Source organism: Pezoporus occidentalis, unplaced genomic scaffold (assembly GCF_034315485.1).
Source record: "Pezoporus occidentalis ecotype Australia unplaced genomic scaffold, CSIRO_AGI_Poc_V1 ctg274, whole genome shotgun sequence".
NCBI classification, from domain to species: domain Eukaryota; kingdom Metazoa; phylum Chordata; class Aves; order Psittaciformes; family Psittacidae; genus Pezoporus; species Pezoporus occidentalis.
Window position 1 is genome coordinate 437,893 of NW_026914653.1, and position 17,733 is coordinate 455,625.

The window sequence follows — 17,733 nt, forward strand, 5'->3', positions numbered from 1 at the left end:
GGAGGAGATGCAGCTGTGGGGCTTGCTAAAGGCTGAGAGCCTCACCAAATCCCAGGTCACGCTTCAGGGATGCCAGCCCCATCTCACAACACCTCAGTCCCAGGGATGCTGGGATGTCAATGTACAACGTCCCCACTGTAACGCAGGCATCCATCCCACCCGGTGTGCCGAGGACCTTGCAATGAAGCACTCGCTGCCCCTCTGCTTTGCCCAAGGTGTTAGAAAGCCCAGTTCAAATCTGCAGCTTCCACTAAAGGATTGAGGTGCCTCAGGGAAACCTTTCTGGAGCTGAAGCTCTCGCATCTGTGAGGCAACACTTATGGGATGAATGCTTCCCCATAGAGCTCAGGGCCAGGTTTCCAAAATATCTGTCTCAGGACACTGAGGTCTGGGAAAAGATCCATGGATGAGTTTTGCCTTCATGAAACACCCAGGGCTGGTATTTATGCTATGCCCTATGGAGCCACCCACAGCTGTGCCATGGAGCAGACAGTGATTGCTGCCCTTTGGTCCCTCACCTGGTTTGTGGGCAGAAGTTCTGGGGACTTTTGCATTGTTTTTCTTTCTTTCTTTCCCCAAAATACAGCTCCTCCTATGGTTTTGTGTGTGCTAGGTTTGTCCTGCCCTTAGCCCAAGGGCCTGCAAGCTACAACTGGGATTTCCCTGCAGCCACTGAGAAATGCCAGTAACTTCCAGAATCCTTTAGCTGCTCTTCCTTTGCAATGATAACGTTTGGATGGCTGGAGTTAATCACAGGGCTTAGGAACTTACAGGACTAATTGCCCATTGAGCAAATAATCAGGAGCCAGTTCCCATCCTGCTGCAGTGAGCTCCTTCCACCAGGACCCTGTCCTCCTGGCGTTGCCCTGCCAGGTCACCCAACATTGAATCACCCTTTGGAATATTGATCTCTGCCCCCTGCCAGGAGAGAGCTGGAATTTAAGCCAGGAGATGAGCGCATCCGCTGAGCATCGCTGTGAGCGGGGATGAATCCGAACCCACAGTGCCTGGTTTACATCGTGCGGCTGCAGGAGCAGCATGTTGAGCCCTGGCTGAAGCTTATAAGGTTTCCAGGGATCCTGCTGAGAGATCTGGAGCTCTGCAGTGCTGACATCTCCTCCATGCTGTGGCTGCTCCACCATGGAGCAGCCAATCCAACGTGGCATCCATGGAGCACCAAGGACGGTGATGGGGATATCCCCGAGATGCTCAGCCTAAGAAAGGAGACCAGTCCTCCTGGAAGGGCCTTTGGGCACCTCTTCCAGCACCCAGAAATGCTTCTTAGTCTTTGCCCAGGATGATTCTGCTTGCAGTTATATCGAAGTGTTTGAAAGAGTGGCCTGAACAAAAACTTTGAGGTGGAAAAACCTCCCAAAGCCAAATGCTCCCTTTCCAGAATATGTTGGTGCAAAAAAAAACCAATCAGCAGAATTTGGGACTTACAGAACTGACTCGAATTTCATGTTGTGTCAATCTCAGTGTAAGGTGTGGCGTGGCACACAGCTGACACACCGACAGCTCCTAGTGTAGCACCGCACCACCTGAGAAGTTAGAATAATTGCTCTATTTTTACAGCTAATCAGCAGCATCTGGTTCACAGTGGAAGATCAAAGCTCCCCGGGATCAAAGTGTTCCATCTTTGTCAGGATATCAAAGCCAGATTTATTGCTCTCTGACTGGGTTTGTTTACGGGTGCAGATAAAAGGGACGAGCTGCTCACAGCACTTCCGAAAGCAGGAGGGCGCTGTCAGTGGAGTGATCCCAATATTGCACCATGCCACAATCTAAGGCATCAGTTGTAGCGCTGGCCTTATAAATCAGCGTCACATAAAGACAGCACTGAAGGCTGCAGCTCAGCTGGGGTTAAAAATCAGAGCTCAAAGCCATCATCTCCTATCAGACTAAGGAGAGATAGGAACTTGAATCCTCCACCTCGCCAGCAAGTGCTGTAACCTCGGAGCTGTCAGATAAGGGATGTGTTGCCTTCCTCTGCTGCTCTTCCCTCCTCCTCTGTGTCCTTTGTTTAAGACTCAGCCTCGGAGGCAAGCTGGGTAAAAACCCATTTGCACCATGCAGGGTGCTGAGCTGCTCAGCAGCATCAGGCTTCATCAGCATGAACCCAGGCAGATGCACAATGTGGGCTGCTTGCAGTGATTAGGTGGTTGTGGTGGCATCTTGGGATTAGGAAGTGGTGGTGGCATCTCAGGGCATGGATCAGGCACTCCTGGGTCTGGAAGTGCACTTGAATCATCTGCAGCAGAGCAGCTGCTTGCATATTTATTTCATGCACGAAGACAAACAAAGAGAATTGCTGTGTAATGAGGATCTTCCCAGGCGTGGGTCATGCCAGGTCTGAAGGCAAAGCCTCCAAAGCTCACACTTCACCTCTCCATCTCTTTCTGAAGATACCTGGCCTCAAAACAGCAAATGTGGGGCTCTGGGACTCACCTTCTAGGGGTTTCCCCAGAGGTGATACCATGCAGCTCTGGTGCCCAGCATCGCCTTTACCAGTCATGTACCTTATGGATCCAATGTTGGGCAAAGGGCTGATCAGTGTCTCAGCATCACTGTGCTCCTGCTGGTGGTTGCTGCCCTTCACCAAAGAGCATAGTTTACACCAGGGACTTCAGCAGAAACCTGGGCATGAGAGCACATGCAAAAGCAGTGATTCAGACATCACCTGGAAGCTTATTTTCCTTCCACTAAGTGCCAATAAAATGCTGCTTCCAGACAACAGCTAAAGCCTCTTCCTTTCCATCCCAGAGCATTGCTGCCTGCTTTGTCAGCGGCACTTGTCTCAAGGACATGGGTCATTGCGTAGATGCTAAACTGTGCTTGTGGTGCATTAAAGACTTCATTGATGATTTAACACATCTGTGGAATCAGCACAAACCATGGATGACTTTAACCAATTAAAGGCGATTAATTGATACCTACGAATTAGCTGCTGTAGGCAGTGATTTACAGGGTTAAGATATTAAATGAAACCTAAAGTTTTATAAGGCATTTAAAAATAATCATTAAAAAGCCTTGCTAACGTCAGATGCTTGCAGGAACAAACGGACCTGCCCTGCAGGGAGGTGCTGAGGAGGCCCATCATATAGCAACACGATGGCTTGGGACTCGGAACATGGGAGCTCCAGGTCTGGAAGGTGTTTCCAAATTGAACATTTACAGCCTGTTTCTCTCTTTCAAAACACAGCCTGTCGTTAGGCCCAACGTGCAAACCATCAGAGGTTGAACTGCTTCATTTTCTGCAGTCTTTTCGTAGAATCATAGAATGACTTGGGTTGGGAGGGGGCTTAAAGACCATTTAGTCTCTAATAGAGGAGACTAATAGAGTCTAATAGACTAATAGAGGAGTGTCAAGTAGAAAAGCCAAAAGGACCCTGGCATCCTGCACTGCACAGTGTGGGACTCAACCTGATCCCTGTGCAGTGTTTCGGCTGAGACACCAGAACTGCCCCTGAGTGGACACTGTTTTCATGTTCTGGGTTGCTCCTCAAAGGCCCACAGGATGGAGGGTGTTGGCATGCAACAGCAAAAAGTGCTGTTTCTCTGCAACATGTTAGGGGATGCTACATCTTATAGCTCCTGGAGGGAAGATGCCCTGCTAGGGAGGGACAGAGCTCTCTACCCTTCATACTGCACTCCAGAAGGTGGTGGTGCTTTGACCTGGCATCCAGAGGTTCTGCTGCCCATGGGGACATTGAGACCATGCTGCAGTGCTGCAGGACACCAGTGCACTGCAGATCAGATCTCCACAACAATCTGGCACTGTGAGGTTGTTGGCACCCTGCACGACCCTCCAAGAGCTGCTGCCAGGGGTCCTTCACTCCGCAGCTCACAGCAGCATGGCCAGCCCCTGATAAGTCTGAACTCATCCACTTGAGTGCCTTTTCGGTACTTAAAAGGGGTCTATGAGAAAGATGGGGAGAGAGTTCCTAACAGGGTCTGTTGCAACAGGATGAGGGGGTGTGGTTTTAAACTGAAAGAGGGGAGATTCAGGCTGGGTGTGAGGATAAAATCCTTTACAGTGAGAGGGGCACGGGTTGTGCAGGGAGTGATGGATGCCCCATCCCTGGAGACATCCCAGGCCAGGCTGGTTGTGCTTCCGAGCGACCTGCTCTGGTTGAAGATGTCCCTGCTCATTGCAGGGTTGTTATGGATCAGATGAGCTTTAAGGTCCCTTCCGCCCCGAGCCGTTCTATGGTCCTATAGCGAAGGGCTGGCTCCTGGGCCGTGCCCGAGCGGAGCCCCGCGGGCTGGGCGCTGACTCAGCTCCGCTGGCACGGCTGTGCCACCGGGGCAGGTTTCGGCCCCGGCGCAGCGGGAGCCGGGCTGGCGGGGCTCCAGCGCGCTGCCGGGACAGGCATCGCTGTGGGAAGCAGGGAGTGTCTCCGTACCCCCACCCTTGGGCGCTGCCGGCCCCGCAGGGACGGGCAGAGCGGCTGCGGGGCCGCGGAGCAGCACCGGGCACCGGCAATGCCGGGGAGGTGTTGAGGGTGGGAGCCTGGGATATGGGAGGGGGGGGTTCCCAGCCGGACGCTGCTTTGTGCCCTGAGCGCTCCGCTCCCCCCGGACCTTAAATCCAAGCTGAACTCCCCCTGTTCCTGTTCGACCCCATCACTCCTTGTCCTGTCACTGCGGTCCCTGATGAAGAGCCCTTCTCCAGCATCCTTGTAGCCCCCTTCAGTCACTGAGGGTCTCCACACAGCCTTCTCTTCTCCAGCCCAAATGTTCGCAGCCTGTCTTTGTACAGGAGGTGCTCCAGCCCCTGCTGATGCTCGTGGTCCTCCCTCATCCCATTAAGGCATCAAGTTCATCCCTCCCCACCTCGTTTTTGAGGCCTGTTTGCCCTCCTCTTGCTGCCTTACCAAAGCTGAGGCTTCCCAGAGGCTTGTTCCCCAAAACCTGATGGCATGTGTTGAAGCAGACAAAACAAATCATCCAACCCGCAGCACAAGGGAGAAACCTGAAGGATGCTCACACCTCACCGGGCCTGGGACGGAGAGGACAGGCAGCCGCAGCAAGAGGAGAGACAAAACATCTTGCCAAGGGACAAGAAGCCTTTAAAGATCAACCATCCTCTGCACCTCTTCGTTCCCCTCTGCTCTGGAAACACCTCACAGATGAGGTTTAACAACTGCGTGGGACAGCTTGCCCCAGGAAATGGTCATGAAGCCCAGATCCATGCAGCAGGAACTCAGGATTATGTAGCTGATGTGCCACCATGGGCATTGCATGTGGAAGCATGCTACAGAGGTGCCTACAGCTAGATGAAAGAGATCTGCACACCTGAAAGGACAGATGAATGGTCTCCCCACACTGATTTTTTCTCAAACCTTCGTTGCATGCTGTCAGAACCACGCAGAGGAGGCAAACACGGCTGGTCTGGGTCCTTTAGGAAGAGGTGGAAATATGAGTTATAATGACCTGGAAGCTGGCTTTGTTTAATCCATGCACCAATAGGCTTGGAAGCAGTCCCACAGAGCCAGCCCTGACACAGAGCAGAGCAAGGGGGGGGGTCTGGTACAGCAAAAGCAGGAGCTAAAGGGGCCATAACGAGGATTGCAGCAGGAAGAGCAGTCAGACCAGCGAGGTCTGTTCCAAAACCTCCCAAGCACCGCAGGTGTGAGATGCTGTGAGGCAAGTGGATGGTATTCAGGAGGTCCTGAAGGGCTGCTGCATCCTCCTGCACCCCAGGGAGCTGTGTGTGCTCAGCTGAGCTCTGCCCTGCGCCTGCTTCCTCTGGGCTTAGGGCTTCAGGATGAAGACAAGACCCTGACCCTGTCCCCGTTCTCTTTATTTACAGACACAACATCAGCGGGGGGTGTGGAGGTGGGAAACGGAGCCTTGTGAAGCATCTGCCCCTGCAGGCAGCACTGTGCCTGCAGCCAGGCCCACCAAGCCCTGTGCAGGCAGAGGGCGTGCGGTGCTGGCTCCAAGAGGAGGGGGAAGGCAGATGGTGGACCGAAGGGCCGCACACCTCCCCGTGGCCGAGCCGCCTTTGACTCCTGAGCATCTATTTCCACCGGCCGCCTACCATGGTCTTCCCACGGGCAGCCTTTGACCTGGGAGGGAAGTGGAAAAGCACATGTAAAATGGCATTAGTGACCGTGAAAGGAGGGACGAGTCATCTCCAGCTGATGCTCGCTGGGGGGAAGAAGGTCTTCAGTGGCCCCAGGTAAAACCTTGGAACCTGAGTCAGTGCATCCATGTGGTTTGGGGTTCTATGGAAGAAGCTCATGCAGTTTGCCAGGTGTCTCTAAGGACCCCCAGTTCCCTTCCCATATTTCTCCCTCCCCAGGATCCTTCAGAAAGGAATCCACAAGTTGGATCTCTGGTGGCAGAGGGACAAAAGGGGCTGCAGGATCCGTCTCTCAAGAACCAGAAGCTGTGGTGATGCTCCTCAGGACACACCACATCAACCTCCTTAACCAGGGTCAGGGCAACAGACACTGCTGGGGGCACAGATCAGCTGAGAGGAGGAGGAAGAGGAGGAGGAAGCTCAGGTGGACAGTGAAGGGCATTACTGGCATGTCATCCTGAGGCTCACCAGAGCAGCTTTGCCTGCCAATCCTTGGCATTGCCTCCTCCTTCAGCCCTACCGCTAGCCCCAGTGTCCATGCAGCACACATGCACGGGGAGACACACAGCACTGAGGAAGCAGCTGTACTCACCCTTTGCTGCAGTAACAGGCCGTGATGGGGCAGAAGAGAAGAGAGATTTGGTGTAAGCACGTGGGAGATGCTGCTGCCTGGCACACGGGGCAGGCTGAGCACCTCTCAGGTGAGGCGACAGAGCAGGGTGCTCCCAAGGGTGGGAGTTAAACACCCACCTCTGCCCTAATACAAAGGGTCCCCCTGTCCTGTGCAGGGAACATGGGCACGGGGACAGGCTCTCCTGCACAGCTCCCACAGCCCATGGGGATTTCCCTTCCTACACAAGCTGGAATCTCCAGCACCCTCCCTGAGATGCTGGGCAGAGCCACTGCAGGGATGGGGGCTGCTGGAGGCTGGTAGGACCCCCCAGGACACAAGGCTTCATATGCAGAGGTGGGGTCTCCCCAGGGTCCATCCCTATCCAGGGTGTCTGGGGCAGGGGGAAGCTTGGTGGAGGTGGGAGGCAATGGTTTGGGTCTGTCAATAGCAGCAGAGCAGCATCGATGCTGGGCCAGGCCTGCAGGTCCATGAGCACTGGGTACCAGTGGGACCAAAGGCAGGAGTGGGGAGGACAGGAGGTGGCTCTGTGAGAGTACCAGAGGGGCAGGAGGTACACGGGGAGGGAAGTGGAGCCAGGGGAGCGGGGGGCTGGAAAGGCAGGAGGAGGGATGCTCAGCCTGCCCGGGACTTACACTTTCTGGTGGTCACTGACACGGTTTCGGAGGACGTTGATCTGCAAGAGAAATGCAGGCAGGTGCTGAGGCCGGGCAGGATGCCCTGCACCCAGCCAGGGATGGGGGAGAGGGTGAGGATGCAGATTCATCACTGCTCTCCCTCCCCTTGCGTGGGTGCAGGGCTGTGATGTGCAGCACAGCAGGAAGCCCATTGGGGTGCAAAAGACGTGCCCCCAGGAGCTGGGGGTCACAGGGCCACCACGCAGCCCCTTGCACTGCCTGCCACATCCTCCAGCATTTCATAGCTGTGTGCTCAGCTTTGCCAGGGTTGGTTTGATCCTGGCTCACAGAAACCCAGCCTGGTTTGTGCTGGAGGAGACCTTAAAGCTCCTCCAGTTCCAAGCCCTGCCACAGGCAGGGACACCTTCCACTGGAGCAGCTTGCTCCAAGCCCCTGTGTCCAGCCTGCCCTTGAACACTGCCAGGGATGGGGCAGCCACAGCTTCTCTGGGCACCCTGTGCCAGCGCCTCAGCACCCTCACAGGGAAGAGCTTCTGCCTTAGATCCAACCTGAACTTGCCCTGTTTCAGTTTGAACCCATCACCCCTTGTCCTATCACTCCAGTCCCTGATGAAGAGCCCCTTTCTGGCATCCTTGTAGCCCCCTTCAGACACTGGAAGCTGCTCTGAGGTCTCCACGCAGCTTCTCTTCTCCAGCCTGAACAGCCCCAATGTTCTCAGCCTGTCTCCATACAGGAGCTGCTCCAGCCCCTGAGCATCCTCGTGGCCTCCTCTGCACTTGCTCCAACAGCTCCATTGAGGTTTTTGTCCTCAACAGGTCCATCGAGGACAAAATCTCCATAAAGGAGGAGGTTGTGGCTTTGCTCTCAGTGCAGAGCCTGTTGGGTGTCTGTCACCCCACGCACGCGGGGGGCACAGTCCTTTCCTGAGGCAGGCAGCTTCCCTGTGACAGCAGGGTCAGTCAGACAGCCCCCCCTCCCCATGGCGTGACGGGGAGCAGGAGCAGCAGCCAGGCACATGGGGCTGCCTGAGCTCACCTCGTATTTCTGCCGCTTGAACTTCTCCTGCAGGTCAAACTTCTCCGCCTCCAGGTCACGGATGCTTTGCCACAGCTCCTTGGCCTTGTCCCTGTGGGAAGGGGTCAGTGCAGGACGGGGACGTGGCTCACTGCAGGGGACAGGGCAGTGATGCCACCGCCGCGCAGGTGGGGATGTGTAACCCATGCGGCAACGCCAGTCCCACGCATGGACCAGAGCCACGGGGGAGGTTGGGACAGACGGGGACATGCATGTCCCATGCGTGTGAGCACGGCTCCCTCTGATGGATACGGCTGTCAGCGGCAGCCTGGCAGAGCCACACAGCCCCTGTCCCCGCTGGGGTGTCACAGCCCATCACCCCCTTGTCGGGGCTGCAGCCCCAGCACAGGATCCTGCCGCGGAGCAGAGCTCCTGTCCTGGACAGCCGGTGCTCACCTCAGTTTGTCCTCATTGAGGTGGTCGATGTTCAGGGGCTTCCGCCGTTCGCTGAGGATCTTCTTCTTCTTTTCCCTCTCCGTTTGCTTCTTCCCCCCCTTTTTCTCTGACTGAGGAAACCATCAGCCCATTGGAGGTAAGGAAATCCGCCCAGCCTTTGCTCTATCCCCATCCCCAGCTCTGCCCCAACACCCTCAGCTTTGGGGACGCCGGAAGCACATGAGGTCCGTGAGGTCCTTAAGGAAATCTTGGCAATAGTGGCCAAGACACCCCCCACCCCTGTTCCTGTCCACGAGGTGAGGCTGGACCCTGACCAGCATCTTCAAAGCAGAGCTCTCAGCTCACTTTGCCCCTCTCACTGCTGCTGTGAGCCAAGAGCAGCGCTGTGAAGCCAGCCCATGGCTGAGCCCTTCCCAAGAGCACCAGCACCTGCATTGCAACCACTCACGGTAGGATCCCACCTTCTGCATGTAGCCTCCAAAATGCAGCATGTTGGAGAAAGCCTTCTTCTTCCGCGCTTCCTCCTCAGCCTTCTTCCGTGCCTCCTCTTCCTCCTTGCGAGCTCGCTCTTCCTGCCAGCGTCAGAAGTGGGTCAGGACAGAGACCTCATGGGCAGCTCATGCTCCCGTGTGCTCCGTGGCCAGGCTGGAGCATCCCGAGCCCCATCCCTGGGGGGCACACTCACGGCCATGCGGGCTTGTCGCTCCTTCTCCCTCTCGCTGCGGATCCGCTGCTGCTCAGCCCTCTCCGCTCGACGCTTTTCCTGCGGAAGGAGAGGACATTGGCTTGGACACTGCATCCTCGCTGTCCACAGGGACACATCGCTGACCCCTCTGAGAGCCCCAAGGGAAGAGCTGCTGCTCTCACGTCTCCCAAGAGAGCATGCGGAGCGGTGACCATGGGGAAAGGCACCGCAGCATCACAGCAGCCAGGCCAAGAGCTCTGCAGGCACTGGGGGACAAAATCAGGCTCAGATCTCAGGCTTTGTCTAGCAGGGACATGGGATGTGTCAGGTCTTTCTGCCAGGGCCACGGGGGAAGGATCACGGCTGGGGGAAGGCTGCATACATACAATCCTGTCCTTGAGGGACATGAGCTCCTCTTCCTCCTTCTTCCTGCTCTCAAAGTGGGCTTCAATGAGAGCCTGCAGTTCGTTCAGGTCCTTCTCCATGCGCTTGCGGTGGATGTCCTGCACCAGACAGAAGCAGCAGTGGTGGCTCCCACCAGTGAAGCCCTCCAGGAGCTGCTGGGTACCTCGCAGGGGGGACATCCTGTGCGCTACTTACATCAAAATCCAGTCTCTCGCCATCTGGGATTTTGGGAGGCACCAGGTTTGGCATAAAGACCCTGCAGGAAGGTGAGGAGGGGAAGGGTGAGTCTGCAGCCAGCACCTGGGACAGGATGGTGCCTTTCAGGCAGGCACTGCTCTACCCAGCCCTCCTCTCTGAACCTCACAGTCCCCAGGGATGCAGAGCACACTTTGAGGACAGGGAGGTGCAATCCTGCTTGCTGGCCATCGCCAGCTGGACAGCTTCAGAGGGAGACCTGTGGCATTCCCGGGAAGCACTCCAAGGCACCCGCGTGGCTGGAATAACTCTGCAAGCTGCAGGCAACTTGGCCATGACCCTTTGCCAGGCACCCTGGGGCTGGCAGACACCCCAGTGCTCATCACCCAGCAGAGCACAGAGGAACTGTGGGCTCCGGTGTGATCTGGCACAGAGAGGTGGAAACCACACTCTCATCCTCTGTGGGCTTGAGAGGGGCAAGGGATGCTCAATAGGGGCACATAAAGATGAAGGGGCTGCGGCTGAGGACAGAGCTGCCTCCCATAGTGCAGCACTGCAGGGGTCCAGGGGGAGCTGCAGGCTCCTGGCAATGGTTCGCAGCTCCTGCCTCAAGCCGTCCATGGCCAGGCACACACTGCAGAAGCACAACCCTGGCTCTGCCGTGGACCATACCCCAGGATGGGGTGCACACAGGGTTCTTCCAGCTGCAGGGCCAAAGGGCAGCTGAGCTTCCCCAAGGAACACTCAAAATGCTTCAAAACCTCCAAAAAGAGCTCATCCTCAGGATCCCCTTCCTATTCTGTGTCTGTCCGCCCGTTTCTCTCCTCTTTCTCTCCATGCCCCAGTCCCATCCTGCTTTCCTGCTTTCAGGCCTCAATGTCCCATGCCCTCTATGGATCATGGTGCTAAGCCCATCACACAGAGCCTCTGCCCTGGCACAGATCCTCTTGACATTGACACTTACTTGGGTTTTGGCTTTGATTCACCTTCAGGTCCCCAGGAACAGGAGAGAAAGACAATGTCAGTGTCACAGAGGCAACCTTGACCCACACCTCACCACACTGAGCCGAACCACCCTTCTCTCCCATGGATCCTCCTCCAGCAAAGAGGCACGCAATGAGCTCTGTGCCAGACCCAGAGGCACACGCTGGAGCTCCTGACTAAGCAGAAAGGTTGTTTGGAACCTCCTTACGCAGGTGAAGGGACAGAGCCTCCCGCCCCAGAGAGCAACAAGGATGGATACTTCACCTTCCCCAGGCTCCTGCTCTCGGTCCCCCTCTCCACCTGTGGAAAACGTGATGCTTTGGCTGCCGGAGGCCAGCACCAGGGACACAGTAGGGTGGTTCCATCAGGCTGTTCCCCTCTGCTAAACCCAGCTCCATCCCTCCAGAATGAAGGGGGAGAAACCCATTCCCTCATGAGCATGTTAGTCCCCCTAACGCACAGACAGACTGGGAGATATTCCTCTCCAAGAGGAACCCAGAGGTGCAAGTAATGCTACCTTCTCCTTCTGGATTTTGGGTGAATTCCTTACCTAGGCAGCACAAAGCCATCCCTCCTGCAAGCACCCTGCTTCCACAGCCCTGACACAGGATGGGGCCAGGGCATCCCTCCACCATTTACCACTGATTTTCTATCTCCAGCAGCAAATGAATTCAACACCAAAACCCTGTTACAAGGGCCCAGAGTCTTGGGGAACTGGGATCAGGACCGAAATAGCTGAAACTGTCTCTCCTCTGCCTCTGCTTTACCTTCTCCTGGTGCTTTCGTTTCATCTTCTTGTTCTGTTTCGAAAGCAATGGGGAGAATATGAGCACCCATGGGTGAGGACAGCCCCAGCACCCCAACAGAGGGGTCCCAGCACCCCAGCTCAGGGAGCACATCTGGGATCTGAGCCTGTCCCACCAGCCACGACAACATGGGGCACACATCAGGCCACTCCGTCTGCTTCAAAGAGGTCTCATGAAGTCGAGTGTCTTTCAGTGGTGAAACACACCAGAGCATGACCCCAGCTCTGGGCTCCCAATGGGATCTCCTCGTGGAAGAGGCTCAGCTAATTTTTGGCACTGTTTTGGAGAGCTGGACACCAACCAGCAGAAAACACCCTTATCTTTCTGCTTGCAGAGCCGTTGCACTCAGTACATCAGGAAGGGCCAGCTCAGGTTTGACATCTCCTCACTGGGAACCACAGGTACAGAGGGGGAGCTGCTCTTTGTGCTACTGACCATGCTGGGACACCCCAGACTTGCTTGGTACCCCAAAGCCAGGCCGTGGGAGCTCGCTGGTGAAGCCACCACTCACCTTCTGCCTTGGTTTCTTCAGTCTCCTCCTCTGCTTCCTCTACCTGTTCTTCCTGCCCTGTGGAATAGCAGGCAGCGTAAGCCCGAGGGCCACGGCTCCCCTGGCTCCCTACAGACCCCCAGGACACCCGCAGCGTGGAGCCAGATGAGAGAGACCCAGCAGAGATGCAGCCACAGGAGAAAGAAGCAAAGAGCTTCGCTCGAGCCCTTCCCCAAGGCTCCGTGCTTGTGCACGTCAGCGGATCCATGGCCCCTCCCGGTTTGTCCCTCACTCTCTCCTATGCTCATCATGCTCTTACAGCCCAGCCTGGGAGGAAGATGATTTCTATTGCTCCCCTCTAGCCCCAGCGAGGAACAAGAGCGGCTGGCATCACAGAACGTGCCTTCTGCACCTTCGCAACCGTATTTATGACACTGCGCGAGCATTTTTCCACTGGAGGGAGCAGTATCCCCACAAGAGTCCTCCATTGGAGGCAGAGCAAGGCTGGAGCCCAAGGTCCTGGGAAGGCTTGTGTTCGCCCAGCAAGAGAGAAGGAAAGGAAGAGAAGGCAGCAAACCAGGAGTACATTGGTTGGTGTAAGAGTGGAGCCACAGACGCAGGAGCAGACACACAGAGCACAGCAGGGCAGGGAGGGGGGAGTGCAAGAACTGAAAGATAGAAGTGGAAGAATGAAAGAAAACCATTTCCCAACCAGGGAGAGGCAAAAGACACACCGACATATTCATAGCAGCAGTGCAGAGATGAAATAAAGAAAGGTGCAATAGCTACCGTCTTCTTCCTCTATCCATTCTTCCTCTTCTGAGCCAGGAAGGAGGGAAAGGAATAAGTGCAGAGGTTAGTTGGACACCACGAAGCTGCGGAGTGTATCTATGGTGTGCGTGAGATGAGCACTCCAGCACTGCAGGGCTTTCCCCTTTGCATGTCCCTTTGCTTTTAACGCCTGGGATGCTTTGCTGTGCAGCAGCCCGGGCTGCCTGGCAGTGCCCTGAAGCAGCAAGAGGCTCAGCAAAACCCAGCTCCCAAACGCAGCCCAGATGTGCCCCAGCCTATCTGCATGCACCATGGGCTTTGCTGCTTCGTCAGGCTGAGGCACTTGGAGCTTTGTGCTTGAGCATCATTAGCATACATTCAGCTGAGGCTCCGGCTCCCATTGAGTTATTGGGCTCACACCTCTGCCTGCGCTGAGCCCGGCATTCCCACCCCTGCTTTGAGTCAAGGGATCACTCAGACAAAACATCCCGATTAAAACTCAGGCTGGTTTTGATCCTACTGATGTTTCAGGTGGAGAAATCCAGAGCATGGTCTCCTTTGCCATGAGTTACCCATCACTAGGGGGTTGTGGAGTCTCCCTCTCTGGAGACATTCCAAACCCACCTGGACACATTCCTGTGTAACCCGCTCTCAGCGGCCCTGCCTTGGACTGGATGAGCTCCAGACGTCCCTTCCAACCCTAAATGGCTTCCAATCAAGGAACTTACCACCAGAACCCACCCGAGCAAAACACTGACCCAACAGCACTTGTCTCTTGGTTCTCAGAACCACCGATGAGACACCTACCTTCTTCCACGTACTCCTCTTCAGAGGGCATGAGTGCACACAGGAAAGAGGGAAAGGAAAGAGATGCAGGTTATTGGAGTTGCTTGGATCATTTCTTTGCTTCAGCCTCAGGGCAGCTGCAGATGGTGCACATCCTCTTACCTTCCTGCTCCCTGCAAAGCACAGCATGGATTTGTGGGGTTACAACGGGGCATGTGTGTCCATCAGTCCATTCAAAGGGCTCAACTGACACTTCAGCAGTGGTCAGGGCACAGCACCATTTTGCAGCCTGAGAAGATCAAGTGACCGTGGCCTCTCATCCTAGAAATGGGTATCCTACATCCCAGCTTTGCCTCGAAGTCCTTTCCTGACCCTGGGGGAGATGCATGGTCTGTCCTTGGACAGACAGGGCTCGGACTGGTTGCCAGGACATGCAGGTCTGTCATGGCATTAAAACATAAGAAGGACTCAGATCTACTTTTTCTGCTGATGGATGAGGAATGGGAGCTGTGTTTGGACTGATCCCTATAACCATGTACTGCAGATACTGAGCCCCTTCTCTCCAGGGTGCACTTCACAGCCCAGCAGCCCTCACCAGCAAAAGTTGCCTTCAAATTTAGGCCCTGGGGAGTGATGCTCTGGATGTGGCAGCAAAAAACCCATCAGCTTTTCCCAGCTCTCTCTCACTGATTCAGGTTGCAGCATTTCCAAGGTCAGGGCTGCCCCTCGTGTGCTGGTGCAGCTCCCAACACAAGACTCCCCACTGCTGGGGGTCTCAGCAGTGGTGCAGGTGGGCACGGGGTGAGGAGAGTTTATGCTGGATGCTGGAGGCAAATGGCACCTCTAAGCAATACCGTGACCCTGTGGGGAAGTGGGAATAAGGAGAAAGAGAAGCTGCTTAAAACCACATCACTTACTGGTCATGTTCTTCGATGACCTCCTCAGAGTCTGACATGCCTGGTTATCTGGCAGAATTCAAGGCAGATTGGAAAAGGAGAGGGTTAGGAGTGGAGATAAGGACCAGCACAGCCTGTCCTCCAGCGCCCGGGACACAGGCACAGAGATGCTGTGCCTCGCCAAAGCACTGGGAGCCCTGAGCTGTCCCCAGCTCTGACAGCATTATCTCAATAGAGATAAGGTTCCCCCTCCCCTCCTCTCCCAGGATCGCTGCTCGCCCCAAATAGCAGGCAGGAGATTAGACACAGCCTCATGCAACACTGATAACTGCTGTCAGGAGCCATGTCCAGCTGCCTCAGGGTGCTGCGTTTGCTCAGGGCACAGGAGATGAGCCCAATTACAACGCTCAGCTCGTCTGGCTTCCTGACTATTCTTAGCTCGGTTGGGACACAGAAACTTTGCAGGGACATCCCGTTATCTCAGATGTACAGCCCTGCACAGGCCACAGCACAAGAGCTCGATGACACTTCCCAGCCCAGCCCTCCAAGAGCAGTGTGCCCCGCAAAGGGATGATCTGGGCTCAGCCGGGGTGTTTCTCTCCTGGTCCTGAGACTGAGCTCAGCTAAGAGGCGTAATTCACAGCCTGCTTCAGCAATAGGGGTAGGTGCTCATTCCCCAGTCGTGATCAGGAGGATGCCACTCATTGTCCCACCTCATCTAGCTTCTACTCAGTGCTCCACCACGAGGTCTACACAGACCAATGCCATGATCAGCCCCAGCCCTGCACATCCCAGAGCAGCTCTGGGCATCCCAGAGCAGCACTGAGCATCCCGCAGCAGTGCTGGGCATCCCAGAGCAGCACTGGGCATCCCAGAGCAGCCCTGCATATCCCAGAGCAGCCCTGCAGTGCTGGGCATCCCAGAGCAGCACTGGGCATCCCAGAGCAGCGCTGGGCATCCCAGAGCAGCCCTGCACATCCCAGAGCAGCACTGGGCATCCCAGAGCAGCCCTGCACATCCCAGAGCAGCCCTGCACATCCCAGAGCAGTGTTGGGCATCCCACAGCAGTGCTGGGCATCCCAGAGCAGTGCTGGGCATCCCACAGCAGAGCTGGGCATCCCACAGCAGAGCTAGGCATCCTGCAGCAGAGCTGGGCATCCTGCAGCAGAGCTGGGCATCCTGCAGCAGAGCTGGGCATCCCAGAGCAGTGCTGGGCATCCCAGAGCAGTGCTGGGCATCTCAGAGCAGTGCTGGGCATCCTGCAGCAGAGCTGGGCATCCCAGAGCAGAGCTGGGCATCCCAAAGCAGTGCTGGGCATCCTGCAGCAGAGCTGGGCATCCCAAAGCAGCCCTGCACATCCCAGAGCAGCGCTGGGCATCCCAGAGAAGCGCTGGGCACCAACCCAGGCCCATGCACAGCCTGTCCATTGCTCAAGCTTGTGCCAGACCTCGGCCCAGCCACGATGCAGCTCTAGAAATAACTCGCATGTGCCAAAGCACCTGTTCCCAGAGCAGCGCCGCTTCCCTTCTCCTGCTGGGAACAACTGGTCCTGCTGCATCTGTCGAGCATTTATAACCCGGGATGGGTAGGACAGGCTGCGGGGTCGCCTGGTCGAGATGCTGAATCCAGGGCTGGAATCCACAAGCACGGGAAAGCTGCGCTGCAGGAGGGGTGCCTCCGCATACCCAGGGGTGGTCAAATCTCACTTCTGAGCAATGACTCAGAAGGTGCTTTTTGGAGACAAATGAAGTCAGAACTCAGCCCCGGCTGCCCCAGCTCCATCGCCTGCTTCTGCCATCCTTGTTCCTGCTGATGGCTCGAGGGCTTGGCCCTAAGAACCGCTTTCAGCACCATCCCTTCGACTCCTCTCCCCCTCAAACATCAGTTCCTGGCCCTGCTTGTCCCCCAGGCTCTGCATGGTCCTGCTATCCTGAGCTTGGCCAAATAATTCATGTGGCCTCTGAGCTGCCAGGACTTCTCACGACCCAAGAGCAGAGACTCCATCCCAGCCATGACAGTGCAAACGTGCATTTGCAGAAGCTCATTTCTACATCTCCATTCACCTCCTCCCTCATACATCGCTCGATCCCACAGAGAATTTGCTGAGGAACAGCAACAAAACCTTAAAGGGTACACAAAAAAGATGTTTCTAGGAAATACGTATCCATCCTCTGCACAGAAACAGGTAAACCTTTCCAATGAAGCTGTGGAATCTTGTTTTCCCAGCATTTACTCCAGTGTGGCTCACATCTCTGCTCCCTTCCTGCTTGGTAGGGTCAGCCCATACACAGGAGCATCCCAGCTCTAACCCACCCTATGGGCTGCCAGTGAGCCACGGCCAGGCTGGCCCAGCTCTCACATGGGCATCACATCCCTCCTGTCCCCTCCAGAGACACAGTTAACAGGGATGTGTGGGATCCGCTGGAACCAGAGCAGCCAAAATCCTTCTCGAGCCACCTGGGGTGGTTTAAAGGGCACTGGGCAAGTTGCAAACACAGCCCCCCTGGAGAAGGTCCGGATGCTTGATCCATGCGAATGCCTTCATGGCAAAAATACCTCCTGGCTGGGGAGGACCATTACCCCTGAGCCAAATCACTCCTGCCCTTCCACTGAGCATCCGATGCCCCACGCAGGCAGCCCCCCCGCAGCCTTACCTCTGCCGTGGGGCGCCGGTGAGATCCCAGGGAGCTGGCGGGCGTCTGGGAAATGCTCCTTGGGGGCAGGAGGCTTTAAGGGGGCTCCAGCGCCCACCCCGGGGCGGGCAGTGCCGGCAGGAATGTGCCCGGCGCCCAGGGAGGAATGCAACACTTGTGAGCTGCTATTTCAGCCCCAGCCCCCTCCGCCGCTCCCCCTTCCCCCCCAGGAGCCCATATAAGCCCAAGCTA

The 17,733-nt window shown here is 56.1% G+C and overlaps 1 protein-coding gene across 3 annotated transcripts; it reads right to left on the bottom strand.

Annotated features, from left to right (window-relative positions):
* Positions 1–5,785: 5,785 nt before the first annotated feature.
* Positions 5,786–17,641, bottom strand: TNNT2 (troponin T2, cardiac type). 3 transcript variants are annotated; one of them, XM_062624913.1, is made up of 17 exons: positions 17,503–17,641; positions 14,870–14,917; positions 14,115–14,125; positions 13,974–13,991; positions 13,185–13,214; positions 12,417–12,473; positions 11,867–11,899; positions 11,364–11,399; positions 11,080–11,101; positions 10,116–10,176; positions 9,902–10,018; positions 9,516–9,593; positions 9,292–9,402; positions 8,831–8,940; positions 8,396–8,486; positions 7,358–7,398; positions 5,786–6,074 (listed from the first exon to the last, which is right to left on the bottom strand). In XM_062624913.1, the coding sequence occupies exons 2-17, from the start codon at positions 14,905–14,907 to the stop codon at positions 6,026–6,028; spliced, it is 903 nt and encodes a 300-aa protein (XP_062480897.1). In that variant the 5' UTR covers positions 14,908–14,917; positions 17,503–17,641; the 3' UTR covers positions 5,786–6,025. The 3 variants fall into 3 exon arrangements, with proteins under 3 accessions (XP_062480897.1, XP_062480895.1, XP_062480896.1); XM_062624911.1 differs by lacking the exons at positions 11,364–11,399; positions 14,115–14,125; positions 14,870–14,917; positions 17,503–17,641 and having other exon boundaries at positions 13,974–14,019; XM_062624912.1 differs by lacking the exons at positions 11,364–11,399; positions 13,185–13,214; positions 14,870–14,917; positions 17,503–17,641 and having other exon boundaries at positions 13,974–14,125.
* Between the last annotated feature and the right edge of the window lie 92 nt (positions 17,642–17,733).

Coding starts and splice junctions, on each gene's coding strand:
- TNNT2 (XM_062624913.1), bottom strand. CDS start 14,907: ATGTCAGACTCTGAGGAGGTCATCGAAGAACATGACCA. Junction 12,474..13,184: donor ATGGATAGAGGAAGAAGACG/GTAGCTATTGCA, acceptor GCTATTCCACAG/GGCAGGAAGAACAGGTAGAG. Junction 10,177..11,079: donor GAATCAAAGCCAAAACCCAA/GTAAGTGTCAAT, acceptor ACCTTCCTGCAG/GGTCTTTATGCCAAACCTGG.